Raw genomic sequence first — 19,036 nt, 5'->3', positions numbered from 1 at the left:
CATTCATCACACTATCAAACTATTGATCAGTTCATCTTTGTCACAGCTCTGAGATCAGTCTGACTGAAGCCTGCACATCACTGCTCTCACTTCATAGAACCAGCGTTACATGTAGCCAATCATCAGTCATGGCTGAAATAACCACTAGTGCTGCTTTGTACAAGTTGAGGAAGTCCCAGATATCTGAAACCAAACTCCATCATGTGTGGTTCATAACATCATCTGGAGGCTGTATTCACTGTATCTATCCAGACACTCGTCGGCTGGTTTACTACAGCTGTATGAACCCAAAATAAACAGATTCAGCTGTGATTTAAGTTCAACAAACATTCAAAGGATGCTGAAATAACTATATAATGATGTTGATTTGTAAAAAGTCTGACTTCATGCTTTGTCAGGTCTGTTCACAAGATGACAAGCAAACAACTGTTAAAATGGTTGTTTTCTGAATGGAGTCTGGATCAATAGATGCTAGGCTATGCTAACATTGTAGCTGCTCCATCATCTAGGCGTAAATAGGTCAGCGTGGTTATTGTTTGTACCATAGACAGTCTGTGGTTCATACTCATACATTCATACACATAGTTTGGTCTCTGTATGAGGTATCGTAGAGCTCTGGGTGAACACAGACGGATTCAATATGTTTATCCTCCATTTCTGATTCAACAGCGTCAGGACGTCAGTGATGAAGGAGGAGAATCTCAACGCTGAAAGGCTTTAACGACACAGCCTCACGTTTATCTCTTACTCCATTGGAAATATTTAAATTTGCATCGCGTCTTTCTCCTCATTGGCTCAAATTTACGTCTATTAGTGACTTTGCATTTACTTTGTATGTAATCGCGTCACATGAAAAATCCACTTGCCGTTTGTTGTGAACGCAGCATAACAGGGTTAAATCCATCTTTACAGTGAGCAGTGAACACCTCTCTGGTTCTGCAGTCATGATGCGTTCAGGACTCTCAGCACTTTATTTCAGTGGAACCTGCAGAGTCAACAGACTGGAGGCCCAAAGTGTCTGCAGGTGTGTGAGCCTGGAGCTCAGTGTAGGTTAACATGAGAGCTGAGAGGAAGCTGCTCTTTCTACTGGATGTGCTGCGTCACTGACTGACGGCTGATGAAGAGAGTCTCTGTAAACACTGATTCATCTCTTCTCTTGTCTTCTTCTTCTCTCATCAGTTGGGAGTGATCTCTGTCATCTGAGTCCTGATGATCCAGAGAGCATCTGGAGACTGGAGACTGCTCCACCACCTCCACCTGGATTTTATTTAGTGTACCAAACACCAGAAGACTTTTAAAGACTAAAGTCTGACACCCTCTCACATATACAGACATTGGGCCTCACATCACAACAGATTTACTCTTATTTAGGGCCCGAGGACCTTTTGAAATTCTCCTGATTATTTTTGTTAGGGTTCATATTTGTTGTCTGCTGCTTCAGCTCAAACTCCCGTGAGCTGGAATGAGGTAGAAAAATGAAACTTGGAACAATAACTGGAAATGATGTTCATGTGCTTCTCAAGACATAGAACTCAGATCGGCCACATGGTGGCGCTGTAATTAACTCTCAAAATGTGATTTTTGAAAAGCCACGCCCCTCACACCAGAAGTCATTGACTGGAAATTTGACACCCACGTTCAGCTCAGTCTGCTCTACAAAACAGCCTTTTGGACCGTATACAGATGTTTGCTATCTCCTCCTAAACCTTACCTCTGTTTGCTACCAAATGTTCTGAGGATTATTATTGCTAAAACATTGTCAAAGCTGACCAAAATTTAGTGGATAACTTATTTAGTTTTCAAGATATTGACCATAGAACACGAAAAGGGGCGTGGCTCAGCACATAACCAGACTTAAGTCAACAACCCTTTGGCCATTCTCCACAAAACTTGCAGAAATTGTCCACAAGAGTCACTGAAACTAACTCTGAACGTTCTTTTTAAATCAGCCACCAGGGGGCGCTACAAATCCAGAAATGGTCATATCATAACATAAATCAGACTATAAATCCCATCATCACAACACTTGCAGGATTTGTTTCATGATAATGTTCAAACACATTTGTAAAACTATTGTGAAAACGCTCAATAGGGGCACCACCAGTAGTAATGTTGTGCACGGTGCTTTCAGCTATTTTAAGTACGTAGTAAAGTTAAAAACTGTCACTAAAATGCTGTTAAAATATGTTCACTATACACAGCCTATTTAAAAAACTCACTTTCAAACTAAATTGTGCTTCTTCACCACGATCCTGCTCACTCAGAAATATTAAAATATAATCTCCAATATTATGGTAATTAGGTTTGATCAGTGACAGGTGACATCAGCTGTGTTCACAGAGTCACAGAGTTAAAGAACTCCTACTCACAAAAAGAGGTTTTATTCTGAGCAGCAGGAGACTTGACTCTGTAATGTTGGTGTAGCCCCGCCCACCTATTAACTCGTATAAAAGCACCGCCTACTGACCAATCAGAGCTCAGTACGTGGATCGTTAGGAAATATTGAACCAATAAGAAGAAGTTAAGTCATAAAAGTAACTCAGTTCAAACTGCTTAATGCAGAAAGAACAGCTGGCAATAAATCACAGACTGTGTGAATGATGAAATGAACAGATTCATAACATCACTGTCTCATGTAGAGCACAACATCTACTACATGTGTGTATTCTGTTACATTCATGTGCTGCAGATGTATTCTGATGACATGAATGACAATATTTGAGTCTTATTCTTTCAGTTGTAACCCCGGCGCTGTGAAACAGACTTGGCTTGTTTTCATTAGTTCTATTTCAGACTCATAAAGTCTTGATGCATTTAAGTTTTATTCTACTCTGTGAGTTACTATTGATTTCTCTCCTATCAATGAATCTCTCATGATTTTACTTCTTTGATTTCTATTATTACTGAGTGGTCATTTAATGATGATAATGTTTAAGTGACTTTCAGTCATTTATCAATGTGATATCCGACATGCTTTGTGAAGCATAATTGGTTGAGATGATTTAATGAGATAATCTTGGTTTGACATACTTTGCTCTGATCTTTGTCAGTCAGCAAAGGAAACAGGATGTGAGGTCAGATGCTGTAACCATGCTAACTGTTTAGGAGACACCCTGACTGATGTTCCACCAGGAAGACCAGACAGCAACCTTAGAAATAAGAGCTAACCTAAAGAAGTCTGTCATGAACTGTAAGATACGTAAACAGCTTCATCCAGTGATTTACTAATGTTTAGTAGTCGACCATATATGGACCAGGAGGTTAACGATGCTCCAAGTAAAAAGGTAGAAATAGGAGGAGACGACAAACAATCAGGGCTTTTTGGGGTTTATTCAGGTGCTCCTAGTTTGGAGTCTTTTTGACGAGGATTATTTGGTGATTTGAACTTTTGAATTTTGCCTTTTTCTTTCATTTGCTTTTCATATTATCCTTTTTTGTAACTTTTAATCTTCTTTTTATTGTATAAAACAAATAAAACTGGTTTGTATTTTGTACATTCCAACCAAAGCCCAGTGTTGCTGGTCTCTGAGGGTGTCTGCATAGTCTCCATGAGGTCAGAGAGCTCTTCTCCTGAGAGGCTGACAGCAGTGCATGATTGGATATGAATATGAACAACAGACCTGCTACAAGCTGAGCTTAAATGCTGTTCTTCAGTCTGATGTGATTTACTAACTTGGTTGGCTCAGATAGTTTTGATGCTCTGCTGGTTTATCATGCTTGGTGTTCATGTGATTACAGGACTTAGACATAACTGTTGTGTCTTTGGTGAAGCAGTAGGGGTCAGATTGGTACCTGATTTCAGGGTGTTAGGGTCAGAGTCCTGAAGCTGACCTTCATAACCGAGGGAGGGTCCCAACCCCACAGGGTTCCTCCTCCTGTGGTGGCCTTTTAAACAGGTCCATCCTGGACTACTTCCAGTCCTCCACCACCTGTCACATTTTTACTGTACTACATCTCAGAGGTACATATTGTACTTTTTACTGTACTACATCTCAGAGGTAATTATTGTACTTTTTACTTTGTACTTAGTGTGGTAAAGGATGTGAATACTTCTTACACCACTGAGTACAAGTAGCTCTTGGACTCAAGTTCAGTTCTTGAGAAAATATCCTTTAAATGTTACTTTTCTTTTGAAGAAAATGTTTGGCAAAATAAAACCGGTGTTTAAATTTGAAAGAAAGGAACTTTTTGGACTTTCTGCTCATTCGTCAGACTTTGGTTCCTGGAAACAGCAGCGGAGTGAGAGCTCCTCGTGGCTCCGCCCCGCTCAGCTGGTTGCAGCAGCAGCAGCAGGACGGAGGAATGTGACGGGTCTGTCGGTGCTCCAGGCCTCTCCTCTGCGGATCAAATCACAGACATGAAGCCTCATAACTTCTCCCGGAGTTTGATACAGATCTGAGGAAACACTTGAGCGGTGAGGAGCGGTGAGGAGCGGTGAGGAGCGGACACCGGAGAGGATCTTTGCTGGATGTTTCTGACTCTTTGGACGACGTGAAGTCGGTCCAGGTGTGGCCGCTCTACCTGAGGCTGCTGGTGTTCAACTGCACATTATTTATTCAGGGTTAAAGTTCATCGGGACGCTCCGTGTTGAAGGCAGATCAACATGCCGGTGTTACGGTTTAACAAGGGACCATGTAAACTGGTGACTTTCAACCGAATGCGTCTCATGTTGTCGTAGTTACGGCAGCTGTTTAAAACAGGAAGATAAAATAATGATACGAATTCAGTATAATGCATTCTGGCTATTATTATTGTTGTTATTATGGTTATTATTATACGCAGTTTAACACATTTCGTGGACTTTATTTCAATTTTTGGTACAGTATTCCCATAATATTTTGTTTAACCACAAGATGGTGACATAGTATTGATTTTCATCCTCTGCCAGACCTGTGCAATAAAGTGTGTGTGTGTGTGTGTGTGTGTGTGTGTGTGTGTGTGTGTGTGTGTGTGTGTGTGTGCGTGTGCGCGTGTGTCTGCAGTGGGACATCCGGGTGGTGATGCTGGAGGTGGTTGGAGCTTTGTAGTCCTCATTAGTCTCCTCGATGAACTCGGTCACACTGATGTTACGGTTTAACAAGGGACCATGTTAACTGGCGACTTTCAGCCGCGTCTTTTGTTGTAGTTAAGGCAGCTGTTGAAAACAGGAAGAGAGCTCGTTGCTCTTGTTTTGAAATAATAAAATGGTAAAAAAAACACATAAACGTCTTTGGAGCCTGTTTTGTGCAAACATGTGTAACGAAGAAGAACTCACAGTTAAAATAAGTATATATATATACAAATATATATAAACATAAATAAATCATATTTACGGGATTAGAAAAACGTCAGCAGTCAGAAGCACTCCCACTACACCACCATCAGCGTACTGTGTTGTACGCTGATGGTGTAAGAACGTACAACACAGTCATCAGTCGCTCCTAACAGCAAAGGGCCACCAGAACAACTTGTGACCACACTGCGCGTTTACCACGGAGCACTCCCTTTGTTGCTTCGTTGCCACATGTGTCAAGCTTTTCCTTCAATTCAATATGCTTTATTTATAGAGTGTAACACAGACAATATTGCCCAAAACATCAAGAAATAATGAGAGTAAAAGTAAAAGATACATTTCATACTATAAATATAATAGTAGAAGACACTTGTTTGTACACATCGGCTGAATTAATCTGGTTTACTACGACCGTATGAACCCCTCAAAACATTGCTGTAATTTAATTAATGACAAATAATGTATGACAAAAAAAGATGAAATCACTACATGATGATGATTTGTAAAAAAAAATAATAATGAATGCGTTGCTTATACACACTTATATACATAGATGTTCATCTAATGTCCAACCAACATGAACATCCTTTGGCCCACCTGCTTTCAGGGAACCAGGGCGGTTCAAGTCGTGCTTTTAGTTTGTTAGAGCGATCTACTACACTGGAATAACTTATTTCACTGTAATAATGATTTTAAATGTCTTTACAGTGACAGGATTTTCACAAAATGTCTGTTTACAAAAGAAGATGAAGCCAAAATGAAAGCCACTCATGTTAATGATGAAAATAATTATTCATTGTGTATCGATATAAGACACTCTGTGTGTTGTTTTGTGTGTTTGCAGTCTGTCACGCTGTGAGATCACAGAGGAAGGCTGTTCTTCTCTGGTCTCAGCTCTGAAGTCAAACCCCTCCCATCTGAGAAAACTGGATCTGAGCTTCAACAACCTGAAGGATTCAGGAGTGAAGCTGCTGAGAGGTTTTCTGGAGAGTCCACATTGTAGACTGGAGACTCTGAGGTGGGTTCACTGTCTGCTGCTAGTGCAGCACCTGCTGGAGCAGAAAACCAGCCAGAATCAGTCTACGTATATGAACCGTGGTCTCAGGTTGATGTAAAAAAGGCTGTAGAGGGTCTACCACATCCAAGAGATAATCAAGCTGAAATGGCATGACAAGTAAACCTGCTGTGCCAGAGCGACAGATTAAATGGCTTAGAAGCCTGCATGAGACAGATAGTGGGCAACTGGGACTCTCTCCTCAACGATGCTTCAATACCGTTACTGATGCCGGGTTCCAGGGACAGATAAGAAGTATGAAAACAAGTTCTTTAAAACACCAACAGCAAAATTAAGGATGACTAACCTTTATTGGGACAACAAAGGTTTTGTGGGAGCTGTATGTGCACTCCAAGAGGATGAGAAAAAGCTCTTCAGGGGAGGTGATGCACCACATGTCTCACTAGCCAAGCCACCCTCCGCATTTTGGAGAGATGTAGGGGGATTTGTGACAACAGCAGAAGAATCTGGGGAACCGTGGGAACGTGTGCAAGAGAATATTTATCATTATCCCATGTTGAAAAGCTACACAACTGAGCTAAACTGGGTAACAATGGCAAAGAAGGCAGTGCACATAATAATAATAATAATAATAATAATACATTTTATTTATATAGCGCTTTTCAGAGTAGTCAAAGACACTTTACATTAAAATCATTATATATAAAAGCAATACACTAAAAACATAAAATACACAATATCGGTCACACATTAAAAGCAATTTTGAACAGGTGGGTTTTGATTTGAGATTTGAATGTGGAAAGGTCAGTGCAGTCTCGGATGTGTTTGGGGAGAGAGTTCCAGAGGGAGGGGGCAGATATGGAGAAGGCTCTGTCGCCCCATGGCCGGTGCTTGGTCCTGAGTGGAAGGGACAGGAGGTTGGCATCAGAGGATGCCAACACATGTCAGCTAAGACGCAAAATAGATGAGATGTTTTCTCCCTCTCCTCGGCTGAGGAGGAGGCTCTAGAAACTCTTGATAACACTCTATGGTCTCAAGGACCTGCAGATGTAGGGAAAGTGAAAGGGATAGAACCAGTAACAATAACTCTTAAAAGCAGTTTCAGACCATTCAGAGCAGTCAGTATCCTATCAAACCAGAAGCGGCTGAGGGAATACAACCAATATTTGAAGCACTATTAAAATCAGGGGTAGTTAGAGAGTGTCCAGACTCACCATGCAATACACCTCTATTCCTATTTAAAAAAGCAGCACCATCCACCGGCTGGAGGATGGTTCAACATTTGCGAGCAGTAAATAAAGCAGTAACGCCAAGAGCACCATTAGTGCCAGATCCACATATTCTTTTAAATGAAATGAATCCTGAGTGTCAATACTTTTCTGTGATAGACTTAGCAAACACCTTTTTCTCTGTACCAGTGCATGAAGACTGTCAGTTTTGGTTTGCGTTTCAATTCGGTGGGAAAAAGTACACTTACACTATGATTCCTCAAGGATATTGTCAAAGTCCAACCATATTTTCTCAAGTAATGGCAGCTAATCTAGCTAAATTTGAACCACCACAAGGAAGTCAAATCTTACTTCATGTAGGCGATATTTTGATATGTTGAAAAACTCAAGAGAAATGCAAAGAAGATACTCTTGCACTGCTAAAATTCCTTTGTGAGCAGGGACATAAAGTAAGCAAAAACAAACTGCAACTGTGGAAAGAAAAAGTAAAATACCTAGGCTATGATCTATCAAAGAGACAAATGATGCCATTCTTAGGAATGACTCATTTCTGCAGAAGCTGGGTTCCTAATTATGCTGAGTCGGTTAATCCCTTATCAAAGTTGATTCATGAAAAGACTATGGCAGCACATGACAAACTAAACTGGACCCCTGAAGCAGAGAAAGCTTTTTGGTAAAGAAAATGCTAACAAGTTTATCTGTGTTAGGGTAGAGGAGGTTTTATGACATCCGTGTTAACTCAAGAACATGGAGGAAAACACAGACCTATAGCTTTCTATTCCTCTCAACTAGATTCTGTTGCTAAAGCAATGCCTGTCTGTTTACAAGCTGTAATCGCAGCATCAATGTCTGTACAGACATCTGCACCGATAGTGTTATTCAAACCTTTAATGCTAAAAGTACCTAAATAAAATATAGATGGTACAAATGCAACTGGGTATGCTGTAGTGACAAGTAATAAAGTTTTGAAAGCTGAACCTTTACCATCACACCTGTCAGCGCAAGCAGCGGAACTCATTGCTCTGACAGAGGCATGCAAATTAGGAAAAGACAAGACTATCAATATGTATACTGACAGTAACTATACATATTCATGCATACATGTATTCGCTCAACAGTGGAAAAACAGAGGCATGGTTACATCAAATAACAAACCTATCACACACAGAGACTTGATCTAACATCTGCTAGATGCAGTTCAGTTGCCTAGAAAAGTAGCAGTCTGTAAATGCACAACACACACAACAGGAACTGACCCCATTTCAGCAGGAAACCACAGAGCAGATGAGGACGCTAAGAAGGCTGCACAAAAACCACATGACCAGTTTCCTCTTGAAGTGCAGCACATGAGATTTTAAAAGACATGCAAACAAATGCTCCAAAACAAGAGAGCACTTACTGGCAAAAACAAAACTGCAAAACAGACAGTGATGGGTTCTGGAGATGACCCGAGGGCAAACTAGTACTACCAAAGACTTTATATAGATACGCGGCTCTTTTGAGCCATGGGTAAGACCATGTCCCAACAGGAGGGATTGTATCTATGATAACCAGAGTATTTACAGCATATGGCTTCACAAACTACTCAAACATTTTTTGTCTAGCATGTACTGTATGCGCAAAACATAATCCTCAAGGCCAGCAAAGACCAGCAAAGACCAGCAAGGGGTAAATTACCAGAACCAGAATATCCATTTCAACACATTTGCAAGGATTTCATTGAACTATACCAGGAGTCGGCAACCTTTACGATCCAAAGAGCCATTTTGCTCTATTTTCCACCAAATAAAATTTGTCTGGAGCCGCAAAAGCTATTTGATATCACAGCTTATAAAGTTGTATATATAGTAATATTATATATACAAAAACTATAGTTAGTTGTATTTATGAAAATATAGAACAAGAATAAGGACAATTCTTGACATTGTATTGCAATTTTACCTGATATAACAATATCAAACTCTTATGAAGAGGAGAGTTTGCTGCAGAAGTTGAGAATTCGCTCTTTTTCGTTCATCTCCAGCGTGACACTTTTCAGCACATGATGTGTGTTTGTTCTGGAAGCATAGAGGTAAGTCAGCATCGTTGGCAGTGAAAGCAAATGAAGACGTCCACGCAGATTAAACTCTCTATTTTCCTCCGTGACTTTTCTTTTTTTGGATTTATCCATTGATAGTTTACAGAGGGCGGGGGTCTGGAAATCATGATTAGCCACCTGCAGGGAAAAGCTCTTGACAGGAGTAGAGGATTTAACTGCCTGTGGAAATAATTAACATATAAGATTCTGTTCATTCTTGCTTATAAATTATATTCTCTCTGAACACGTTTCTCTTTTTGGAGAACGTCATGTGAGATAACTTCTCTGATTATCGCAATGTCCCTGCAGTTCTTTCTATTTCCTCGTCTCTCCCCGTGTGTCACGGTGTGTGTAAACCTCGCTCGAGTCAGGAAACTTGTCAGAATACTCATATTTGATTGGCTGAGCTGCATCACGTGATGTGATTTGCAACGCATTGGTCGGTGTGTTTCCTGCACCGCCGAACAAGTACCGTAACGGCTGAATAAGAAGCGCCGGTTAAAGTATAAACCTAGTGCATATTATATATAATTCCGAATTATCTATCGGATTTAGGTCCTGGGTCTGGATCCGGTCCGCCAGTTGGGGACCCCTGATGTAGACTCAGGGAGCCGCAACAGAGGGGCTGAAGAGCCGCATGCCACATGTTGCCGACCCCTGTGCTAAACCAATGTGAAGGGCAGAAATATTGTTTGACAATAATTGACAGACATTCTAAATGGATCGAAGTATTTCCAACCAAAACACCAGATGCTGTTACGGTAGCTAAAGCCCTAACAAAAGACATTATACCGCGATTTGGTAAACCAGAAAGGATTTATTGTGATAACGGTACACACTTTGTCAACAAGATAATAAAACATTTGGCTGAAGTATTTGGAATAAACATGAAATATCATTGCTCTTATCACCAACAGTCAGCAGGGTTGATTGAAAGAACAAATGGTACAATAAAATCAAAATTGAGAAAAATGATGGCTGAGACAGGAAAGAACTGGGTACAATGTTTAGCTCCAGTAATGCTTAGTATGCACATCTTGCCTATTAGTAGAGAACTTTCACCTTTTGAACTATTGTATGGCAAAAATGTTAAAAAGAAAAGAGATTACTTCTTCTGTCTGAATTTGGCCTTATCGCTGTTTATTTCGATCTTTGTAGCAGTATCTCTGCTCACTGTTTGTGGGTGCTGCCTTATACCTTTTATAAGAGGACTACTGCAGCGATGGATAGACCTGACTAAACAGTTCCCAACAAGACGACGAGGACCCTGGGGGATCCTCCTGGTCCCCCACCTGACTACTATGATGACGCAATCGTGGCGTTGTTTGAACAAAATGCTGACACAGGACTCTCAAGGATCCTAGAGAGGAAGGGAAGGTTAAAGATCGGTCTCTAGTTAGCCAAGTCTAGTGGACTAAGAACTAGAATAACCCTTCAGAGATCTATTGTTGTTAAGCAGTAATACTTAACTTTTTACGACATGAGTAATCTTCACTGCCTTATCAATGAATCCTCAAGACTACGTGCTTTACATGCATCATTGATATTTATTGCAGGATACTTAGCAGGGGCAAAGCAACAGCTCATAAAACGTCCATTGCTTCAATTTATTACAGTCTGATCATTATATTAATTTCTTACTGGGCGAAAGTCCTTTTGTGGAATAAATCCTTTGTGGTGTAGGAGGAGATGACTCACCAGGCCTTGGCGGGACCCCTGACTCCTACTACCAGGTGTCACGTGCAATGGTCACACGTTTTAAACTGAAGGTAGGCCCCTCCCCCGCTCCTGGAGGGAGACCTTTTTGTTTTAACGAAGAACGAGGACCCTCAGAAGTTTGCCCAAACTGAGGGATCCTCGCCGGCGACGAACAGATTCACCAAAATCTGTCGCCCGAAGTGATCACGGATCAAAAGGACACGGCTAGCAGAACCGTAGCCTCCAGGGAAATACGGCTCGGTCTCTCTCAGAGGTACATATTGTACTTTTTACTGTACTACATCTCAGAGGTACATATTGTACCTTTTACTGTACTACATCTCAGGGGTAAATATTGTACTTTTCACTGTACTACATCTCAGAGGTAAATATTGTACTTTGTACTGTACTACATCTCAGAGGTACATATTGTACTTTTCACTGTACTACATCTCAGAGGTACATATTGTACTTTTTACTTTGTACTTAGTGTGGTGAAGGATCTGAATACTTCTTACACCACTGAGTACAAGTAGCTTTTGTACTCAAGTGCAGTTCTTGAAAAAATATCCTTTAAATGTTACTTTTCTTTTGACGAAAATGTTTTGCAAAATAAAACCGGTGTTTAAATTTGAAAGAAAGGAACTTCCTGGACTTTCTGCTCATTCGTCAGACTTTGGTTCCTGGAAACAGCAGCGGAGTGAGAGCTCCTCGTGGCTCCGCCCCGCTCAGCTGGTTGCAGCAGCAGCAGGACGGAGGAATGTGACGGGTCTGTCGGTGCTCCAGGCCTCTCCTCTGCGGATCAAATCACAGACATGAAGCCTCATAACTTCTCCCGGAGTTTGATACAGATCTGAGGAAACACTTGAGCTATGAGGAGCGGTGAGGAGCGGACACCGGAGAGGATCTTTGCTGGATGTTTCTGACTCTTTGGACGACGTGAAGTCGGTCCAGGTGTGGCCGCTCTACCTGAGGCTGCTGGTGTTCAACTGCACATTATTTATTCAGGGTTAAAGTTCATCGGGACGCTCCGTGTTGATGGCAGATCAACATGCCAGAGCTCAGCTCATGAAGGTAAAGTGTGTTTCTGTGTATTAATGAAGGTAAAGTGTGTTTCTATGAGTATTAATGAAGGTAAAGTGTGTTTCTGTGAGTATTAATGAAGGTAAAGTGTGTTTCTGTGAGTATTAATGAAGGTAAAGTGTGTTTCTGCCAGTATAAATGAAGGTAAAGTGTGTTTCTGTGAGTATTAATGAAGGTAGTGTGTTTCTGTGAGTATTAATGAAGGTAAAGTGTGTTTTTGTGAGTATTATGAAGGTAAAGTGTGTTTCTGTGAGTATTAATGAAGGTAGTGTGTTTCTGTGAGTATTAATGAAGGTAAAGTGTGTTTTTGTGAGTATTAATGAAGGTAAAGTGTGTTTCTGTGAGTATTAATGAAGGTAAAGTGTGTTTTTGTGAGTATTATGAAGGTAAAGTGTGTTTCTGTGAGTATTTATGAAGGTAAAGTGTGTTTATGTGAGTATAAATGAAGGTAAAGTGTGTTTCTGTGACTTCTTCACATTTCCAGGCAGTGTAAGTCTGTTTTTCAGTGAAAAGAGGAACAGAGAGAAACACTTCCTGATGGTGAAACAGTTGAATCTTCTGCTGCTCAACATTTTGTAAGAGTTCAGAGCTGCTTCTCTGTTTTGCAACACAGCGATGATCGTGCACGTTTGTTAACTGAACAGATATGACGAACTGCAGTGAGCGGTGAAAGACAAGACTGAGCATATGATCAATACAACACAAAAAACCCGCAACTGAAACTCTTTAAACTAAAAGAAGTCTGTCGGGTTTTTGCATTTAGATTCCTGAAGTTTTGTCTGAAACACAAACTGTTTCTGCTCAAACATTTAATTTAAATTCATTTATTTAACTGTTGTTGAAGCATTGAAATGATTTTTAACTTGTTTATCAACTCAAATATCTTCTGGTTTGTGATGTTATTTATTTTGTACATATTTTATGAACTTGGAGGTCACTTTTATACAGGAGGCCTTTGACCTCTCAATGTCTCCACTTCACTATTTAACGCAAAATCAAATTACATTTAACATCTTCCTCACTATTATTCAGATCATCATCTTGCTCAGGTTGTACGTTGTTATTTTTTATTTGTCTGATTTTCTGATGGCTCATCACTGCAGCAGTCGAGTTTCAAGTCTCAGATTGTCTTTGAATGCATCACAGAGAAGAAAATAGTCTGTGAAGAAAAGATAAGATTGAACTTTATTAATCCAGAAGTATATTCTTTCATTAAAGATTACAGCAGAAGAAAAACAGTAGAATAAACAATATAATAACAATTATTAAGTGTAGAAGAAGTCATTCTGACACCTTTGGGAAATAAAATTCAACTAAAATAGAAGAAGTAAAATACAAGAACAAAGATTAAATGCAAGAGTAAAAATACAAAGTGCATCAGAAGTGATACTAACAGCAGTAACTAATGGAAACTAAAATAGAGAAGTCAGACAGAGCGAGATATTCAGAAAGTTACGTTGCTCATAGAAAGAAAAACAGTCAATTCAGACACTCACAGACCTTCATCATCATCAACATGTTTAAAGATATTTACTCTGACTCTGCTGGTCTTGACTCTGCTGGTCTTGACTCTGCTGGTCTTGACTCAGTTGGTCCTGACTCTGCTGGTCCTGACTCAGTTGGTCCTGAACATGATGCATACTGCTGATCCATTGATATGCATGTAGATTCATATGAAAATGTAGCTGTGGATATTGATACAGATTTCAACATGTTCTAATCATTATTAGTCATCAGGTGAGATCAATAACAAGACGAAGAAATACATAAAGATTTGATCAATAGATAAATTTCTCCAGAGAATAATATCCTCACATCCACCGTGTGAATAAAAGATTAAAGTCATATCTTTAATGACACTGCTCCAGGATCAGATCCAACATCCAGAGTGGTAGGCTGACATCTACCACCTCTGATAGGCTGATATCTACCACCTCTGATAGGCTGACATCTACCACCTCTGATAGGCTGTCATCTACCACCTGTTGGACAGGTTTTGACATCACACTGGTTTTATTTTAGACTTGGACTCTGAAGTGATGAGGGTGAGACGGCGTCCTCGGATCAAATGGACACAGACACCAGGACTGACAGGAGGACATGAGCAGCTTCTTCTCTCCAGTGTTTCCTCCACACATGAAGGTGGAACGTGTCTGTAAACTGACCTGAAGTGAGTTCAGCAGGTGAGAATCCTACCAGAGGAATCTGTACATGTTTGATCATCAGGATCACTTTGATCTCTTTGTGTTGTTTCTCTGTTTAACTGGAGAATAGAACGATGTTTCAAAAGATAGATTTGTTATATGCAGTAGAATTTCTCTCTGAGATAAAGAACAATGATTTTTAGAAATATAATGTTCATGTTTCTCAAGTAGTTTCAACAGAAGTTTGTAATCTGAGTGTCTGAACTGGTCTGACAGGTTGGATCAACCTGAGTTTTTTAAAACTGTTAATTAACACTCTGAATGTTCACAACACAACCATCTTAACAACCCTGACACACACTTGGTTTCACTAGTGGAGTCCTGTTTGCTCAGTTCATGTCTCAACTGTCCCAGAGGACAAAACCCGTCCTAGAGGACCTGTGTGTGTGTGTGTGTGATGGTGTAGTAACAGTGGAAATGCTATAATACCCTGTAAAATGTATGTAATAGACTGTAAATAAGTCACAACATGTTAGCCGTCTTATGATCCTCCTGTTATACCTCAGAAAACATCCACAGGCCTGTAATTAATCCTCACATGTGCATTACGCAATCAAGCAATCTCCTTCATACTTTCCTTTAAGTGGCTGATTGTCAGTAAATATGTACAGCATGATTATTATTCTTTAATCACATGATTTTAAAATGTAAGAATTATAGTATTATGAAACAATATCCTTTGTATCTTGACAGAGAGGACAGATGGAGACACCTAAAGAGGTCCTCTTGGACACTTTGGAGAAGTTAGGAGCCGACCAGTTTAAAAAATTCAAGTGGTTTTTGGAGGAGGTCCTAGAAGACTTCCCAGCAATCCCAAAGAGTCGACTGGAGAATGCAGACCGGATGGACACAGTGGATCAGATGGTCAACAACTACGGCATAGACAATATTATTAAAGTGACCCGAATAGTTTTAGTGAAGATTGGTGAGAATGATCTAGAGAAGAGTTTATCAAAAACCAGATCAGAACCCAAAGGTAAGTCATGGTATGAACAAAAAGATCAAACTTACATCTCACAAAGACTTTAGATGTAAAAAAGCGAGTTGCACCTTGGCTTTCAGAAGAAGCTACCAAACACAAAATACATTGAAAAATTTGGAAAAAGCAACGAAACAAAGGCAGACAATCCTGTTTTTGTTGCCTCTAATGTTTAGAAGTAGCACACTGGTGTGACTGTAAGATACTGCTTGGACATCATTAATTCCCTCTGTAATGAAGTAATAAACCTTCTGGTTATTTGGAGACCACAGAGTTCATGCACACATGAAGCACAACATGTCAGTTGATGTTAAATGATACTAAGTGATTTTACAATCGTTAACCTATTCAGAGCCTTTAGTTATCAAATGAGAGAAATAGATTTCATTAATACAGAAATGTGTAAACTTGTTAGAAATGACTCACATTCACTAAAACAACCCCTCATTGATTTTTATCTTTGTTTTATTCATCCAGATATTCTGGAGTGTCAGCAGAAACTCAAATCCAACTTTCAACAGAAGTTCCAGAGTGTGTTTGAGGGAATCGCTAAAGCAGGAAAGAAAACCCTTCTGAATCAGATCTACACAGAGCTCTACATCACAGAGGGAGGGACTGCAGAGGTCAATGATGAACATGAGGTCAGACAGATTGAAACAGCATTCAGCAAACCAGACAGACCAGAAACAACCATCAGACAAGAAGACATCTTTAAAGCCTCACCTGGAGGAGAGGAACCAATCAGAACAGTGATGACAAAGGGAGTGGCTGGCATTGGGAAAACGGTCTTAACACAGAAGTTCACTCTGGACTGGGCTGAAGGCAAAGCCAACCAGGACATACAGTTCATCTTTCCATTCACTTTCAGAGAGCTGAATGTGCTGAAAGAGAAAAAGTTCAGCTTGGTGGAACTTGTTCATCACTTCTTCAGTGAAACCAAAGAAGCAGGAATCTACAGCTTTGAAGAGTTCCTGGTTCTGTTCATCTTTGACGGTCTGGATGAGTTTCGACTTCGTCTGGAGTTCAACACTGAGATCCTGACTGATGTTACAGAGTCCACCTCAGTGGATGTGCTGCTGACAAACCTCATCAGGGGGAAACTGCTTCCCTCTGCTCGCCTCTGGATAACCACACGACCTGCAGCAGCCAATCAGATCCTGACTGAGTGTGTTGATAGGGTGACAGAGATCAGAGGGTTCACCAACCCACAGAAGGAGGAGTACTTCAGGAAGAGATTCAGAGATGAGGAGCAGTCCAGCAAGATCATCTCCCACATCAAGACCTCACGAAGCCTCCACATCATGTGCCACATCCCAGTCTTCTGCTGGATCACTGCTACAGTTCTGGAGAAGGTGTTGAAGACCAGAGAGGGAGGAGAGCTGCCCAAGACCCTGACTGAGATGTACATCCACTTCCTGGTGGTTCAGTCCAAACGGAAGAGGGTCAAGTATGATGGAGGAGCTGAGACAGATCCACACTGGAGTCCAGAGAGCAGGGAGATGACTGAGTCTCTGGGAAAACTGGCTTTTGATCAGCTGCAGAAAGGCAACCTGATCTTCTATGAATCTGACCTGACAGAGTGTGGCATCGATATCACAGCAGCCTCGGTGTACTCGGGAGTGTTCACACAGATCTTTAGGGAGGAGAGTGAACTGTACCAGGACAAGGTGTTCTGCTTCGTCCATCTGACTGTTCAGGAGTTTCTGGCTGCTCTTCATGTCCATCTGAGCTTCATCAACTCTGGTGTCAACCTGCTGCTGTCCTGGTGGTCTAACATCTTCAGAAACAAACCTAATCATCTCTATCAGAGTGCTGTGGACAAGGCCTTACAGAGTCCAAATGGACACCTGGACGTGTTCCTCCGCTTCCTCCTGGGTCTTTCAATGGAGACCAATCAGAAACTCCTACAAGGTCTGCTGACACAGACAGGAAGTAGCTCACAGACCAATCAGGACACAGTCAAGTACATCAAGAAGAAGATCAGTGAGAATGTGTCTCCAGAGAAAAGCATCAATCTGTTCCACTGTCTGAATGAACTGAATGATGGTTCTCTAGTGGAGGAGATCCAACAGTCCCTGAGTTCAGGACGTCTCTCCACAGATAAACTGTCTCCTGCTCAGTGGTCAGCTCTGGTCTTCATCTTACTGTCATCACAAAAACATCTGGACGTGTTTGACCTGAAGAAATACTCTGCTTCAGAGGAGGCTCTGCTGAGGCTGCTGCCAGTGATCAAAGCCTCCAACAAAGCTCTGTAGGCAGATACACTACGGATACATTACCATTACTAAATATGTTTAATATTTTACTTTGATTAAACATTTTGTTTGTGTTGATCCCTGTTCCTCCCCTAGGCTGAGTGGCTGTAACCTCTCAAAGAAAAGCTGTGGAGCTCTGTCCTCAGTCCTCAGCTCCCAGTCCTCTAGTCTGAAAGACCTGGACCTGAGTTACAACAACCTGCAGGACTCAGGAGTGAAGCTGCTCTCTGCTGGACTGGCAAGTCCGAACTGTACACTTGAAACTCTCAGGTTAGGATCAGGTGATTTACGACAAAGATGACGAAGTGAAGTGGTCTAAGTGTCGGATCTACTAAGTTCATGGTGGTGTTACCAAAATGTTACTGTGGGATAACAATGTCTACTCGTGTCTCTGCTAATATGTGTTTGGAAATAATGGTGTAAACTGAAAGGTGAACTGGTCACTATCCTGCTCGGGATCAAAGTGTTGAATGGCTCGTCCAACCAACATGAACATCCTTTGGCCCACCTGCTTTCAGGGAACCAGGACGGTTTAAGTCGTGCTTTTAGTTTGTTAGAGCGATCTACTACACTGGAATAACTTATTTCACTGTAATAAGGATTTTAAAATGTCTGTTTACATAAGAAGATGAAACCAAAATGAAAGCCACTCATGTTTATGATGAAAATAATTATTCATTGTGTATCGATATAAGAAACTCTGTGTGTTGTTTTGTGTGTTTGCAGTCTGTCACGCTGTGAGATCACAGAGGAAGGCTGTTCTTCTCTGGACTCAGCTCTGAAGTCAAACCCCTCCCATCTGAGAAAACTGGATCTGAGCTACAACAACCTGAAGGATTCAGGATTGAAGCTGCTGAGTGGTTTTCTGGAGAGTCCACATTGTAGACTGGAGACTCTGAGGTGGGTTCACTGTCTGCTGCTAGTGCAGCACCTTCATGTTTCATCAATAACTCTATTTGATTTATCTACGTATAGATCCATAAAGTGATACATTTTCTGGTAATATGTTCCACTTCACATCAGCTGCCTCGTTGTCTGCATGTCATCCTCTACAATCATCAAATGTACAACTTGTCTGGCTTCATCCTGCTGTTGGATGGATTACTGAACAGGTCTACCGGGCACAGGCCCAGGGGCCCAAAGTGTCAGGGGCCCCCTGACCTTTACCTACAAAATGTCACTCAAAGAGACACAAAGACTACTGTGGTAGTGGGCGTGGTCTGT

General features: G+C 41.0%; 3 protein-coding genes across 3 annotated transcripts in view; 2 read left to right on the top strand and 1 right to left on the bottom strand.

Annotated features, from left to right (window-relative positions):
- The window catches only part of LOC142964714 (uncharacterized), a 30,509-nt gene extending 29,320 nt beyond the window's left edge, over window positions 1–1,189 (top strand). The window contains exon 10 of the mRNA XM_076105203.1: window positions 1,180–1,189. Coding sequence (XP_075961318.1) covers window positions 1,180–1,189 — 10 coding nt within the window. The remainder of the gene's footprint in view (window positions 1–1,179) is intronic.
- LOC142964701 (vesicular integral-membrane protein VIP36-like) overlaps window positions 1–19,036 on the bottom strand; it is a 265,045-nt gene that overhangs the window by 110,411 nt on the left and 135,598 nt on the right. The gene's annotated exons all lie outside the window — the stretch shown is intronic.
- On the top strand, window positions 11,777–18,706 carry LOC142964696 (protein NLRC3-like). Its single transcript, XM_076105171.1, has 6 exons — window positions 11,777–12,365; window positions 14,397–14,557; window positions 15,272–15,554; window positions 16,035–17,808; window positions 17,909–18,093; window positions 18,539–18,706. Exons 3-6 carry the CDS (start codon window positions 15,281–15,283, stop codon window positions 18,592–18,594), a joined length of 2,289 nt encoding a protein of 762 aa, XP_075961286.1. The 5' UTR covers window positions 11,777–12,365; window positions 14,397–14,557; window positions 15,272–15,280; the 3' UTR covers window positions 18,595–18,706.

The sequence above is a fragment of the Anarhichas minor genome, unplaced genomic scaffold (genome assembly GCF_050575085.1).
Source record: "Anarhichas minor isolate MPS153535 unplaced genomic scaffold, ASM5057508v1 ptg000031l, whole genome shotgun sequence".
NCBI classification, from domain to species: domain Eukaryota; kingdom Metazoa; phylum Chordata; class Actinopteri; order Perciformes; family Anarhichadidae; genus Anarhichas; species Anarhichas minor.
This window is presented reverse-complemented; position numbering and strand designations above follow the sequence as displayed.

What these genes read in the sequence shown, in the direction of transcription:
- LOC142964696 (XM_076105171.1), top strand. Translation starts at nt 15,281, where the DNA reads ATGGAGACACCTAAAGAGGTCCTCTTGGACACTTTGGAGAAGTTAGGA. An exon ending in AACCAGATCAGAACCCAAAG is followed by an intron (nt 15,555 to 16,034) that starts GTAAGTCATGGT and finishes TTATTCATCCAG; the next exon opens with ATATTCTGGAGTGTCAGCAG. An exon ending in AACTCTCAGGTTAGGATCAG is followed by an intron (nt 18,094 to 18,538) that starts GTGATTTACGAC and finishes GTGTGTTTGCAG; the next exon opens with TCTGTCACGCTGTGAGATCA.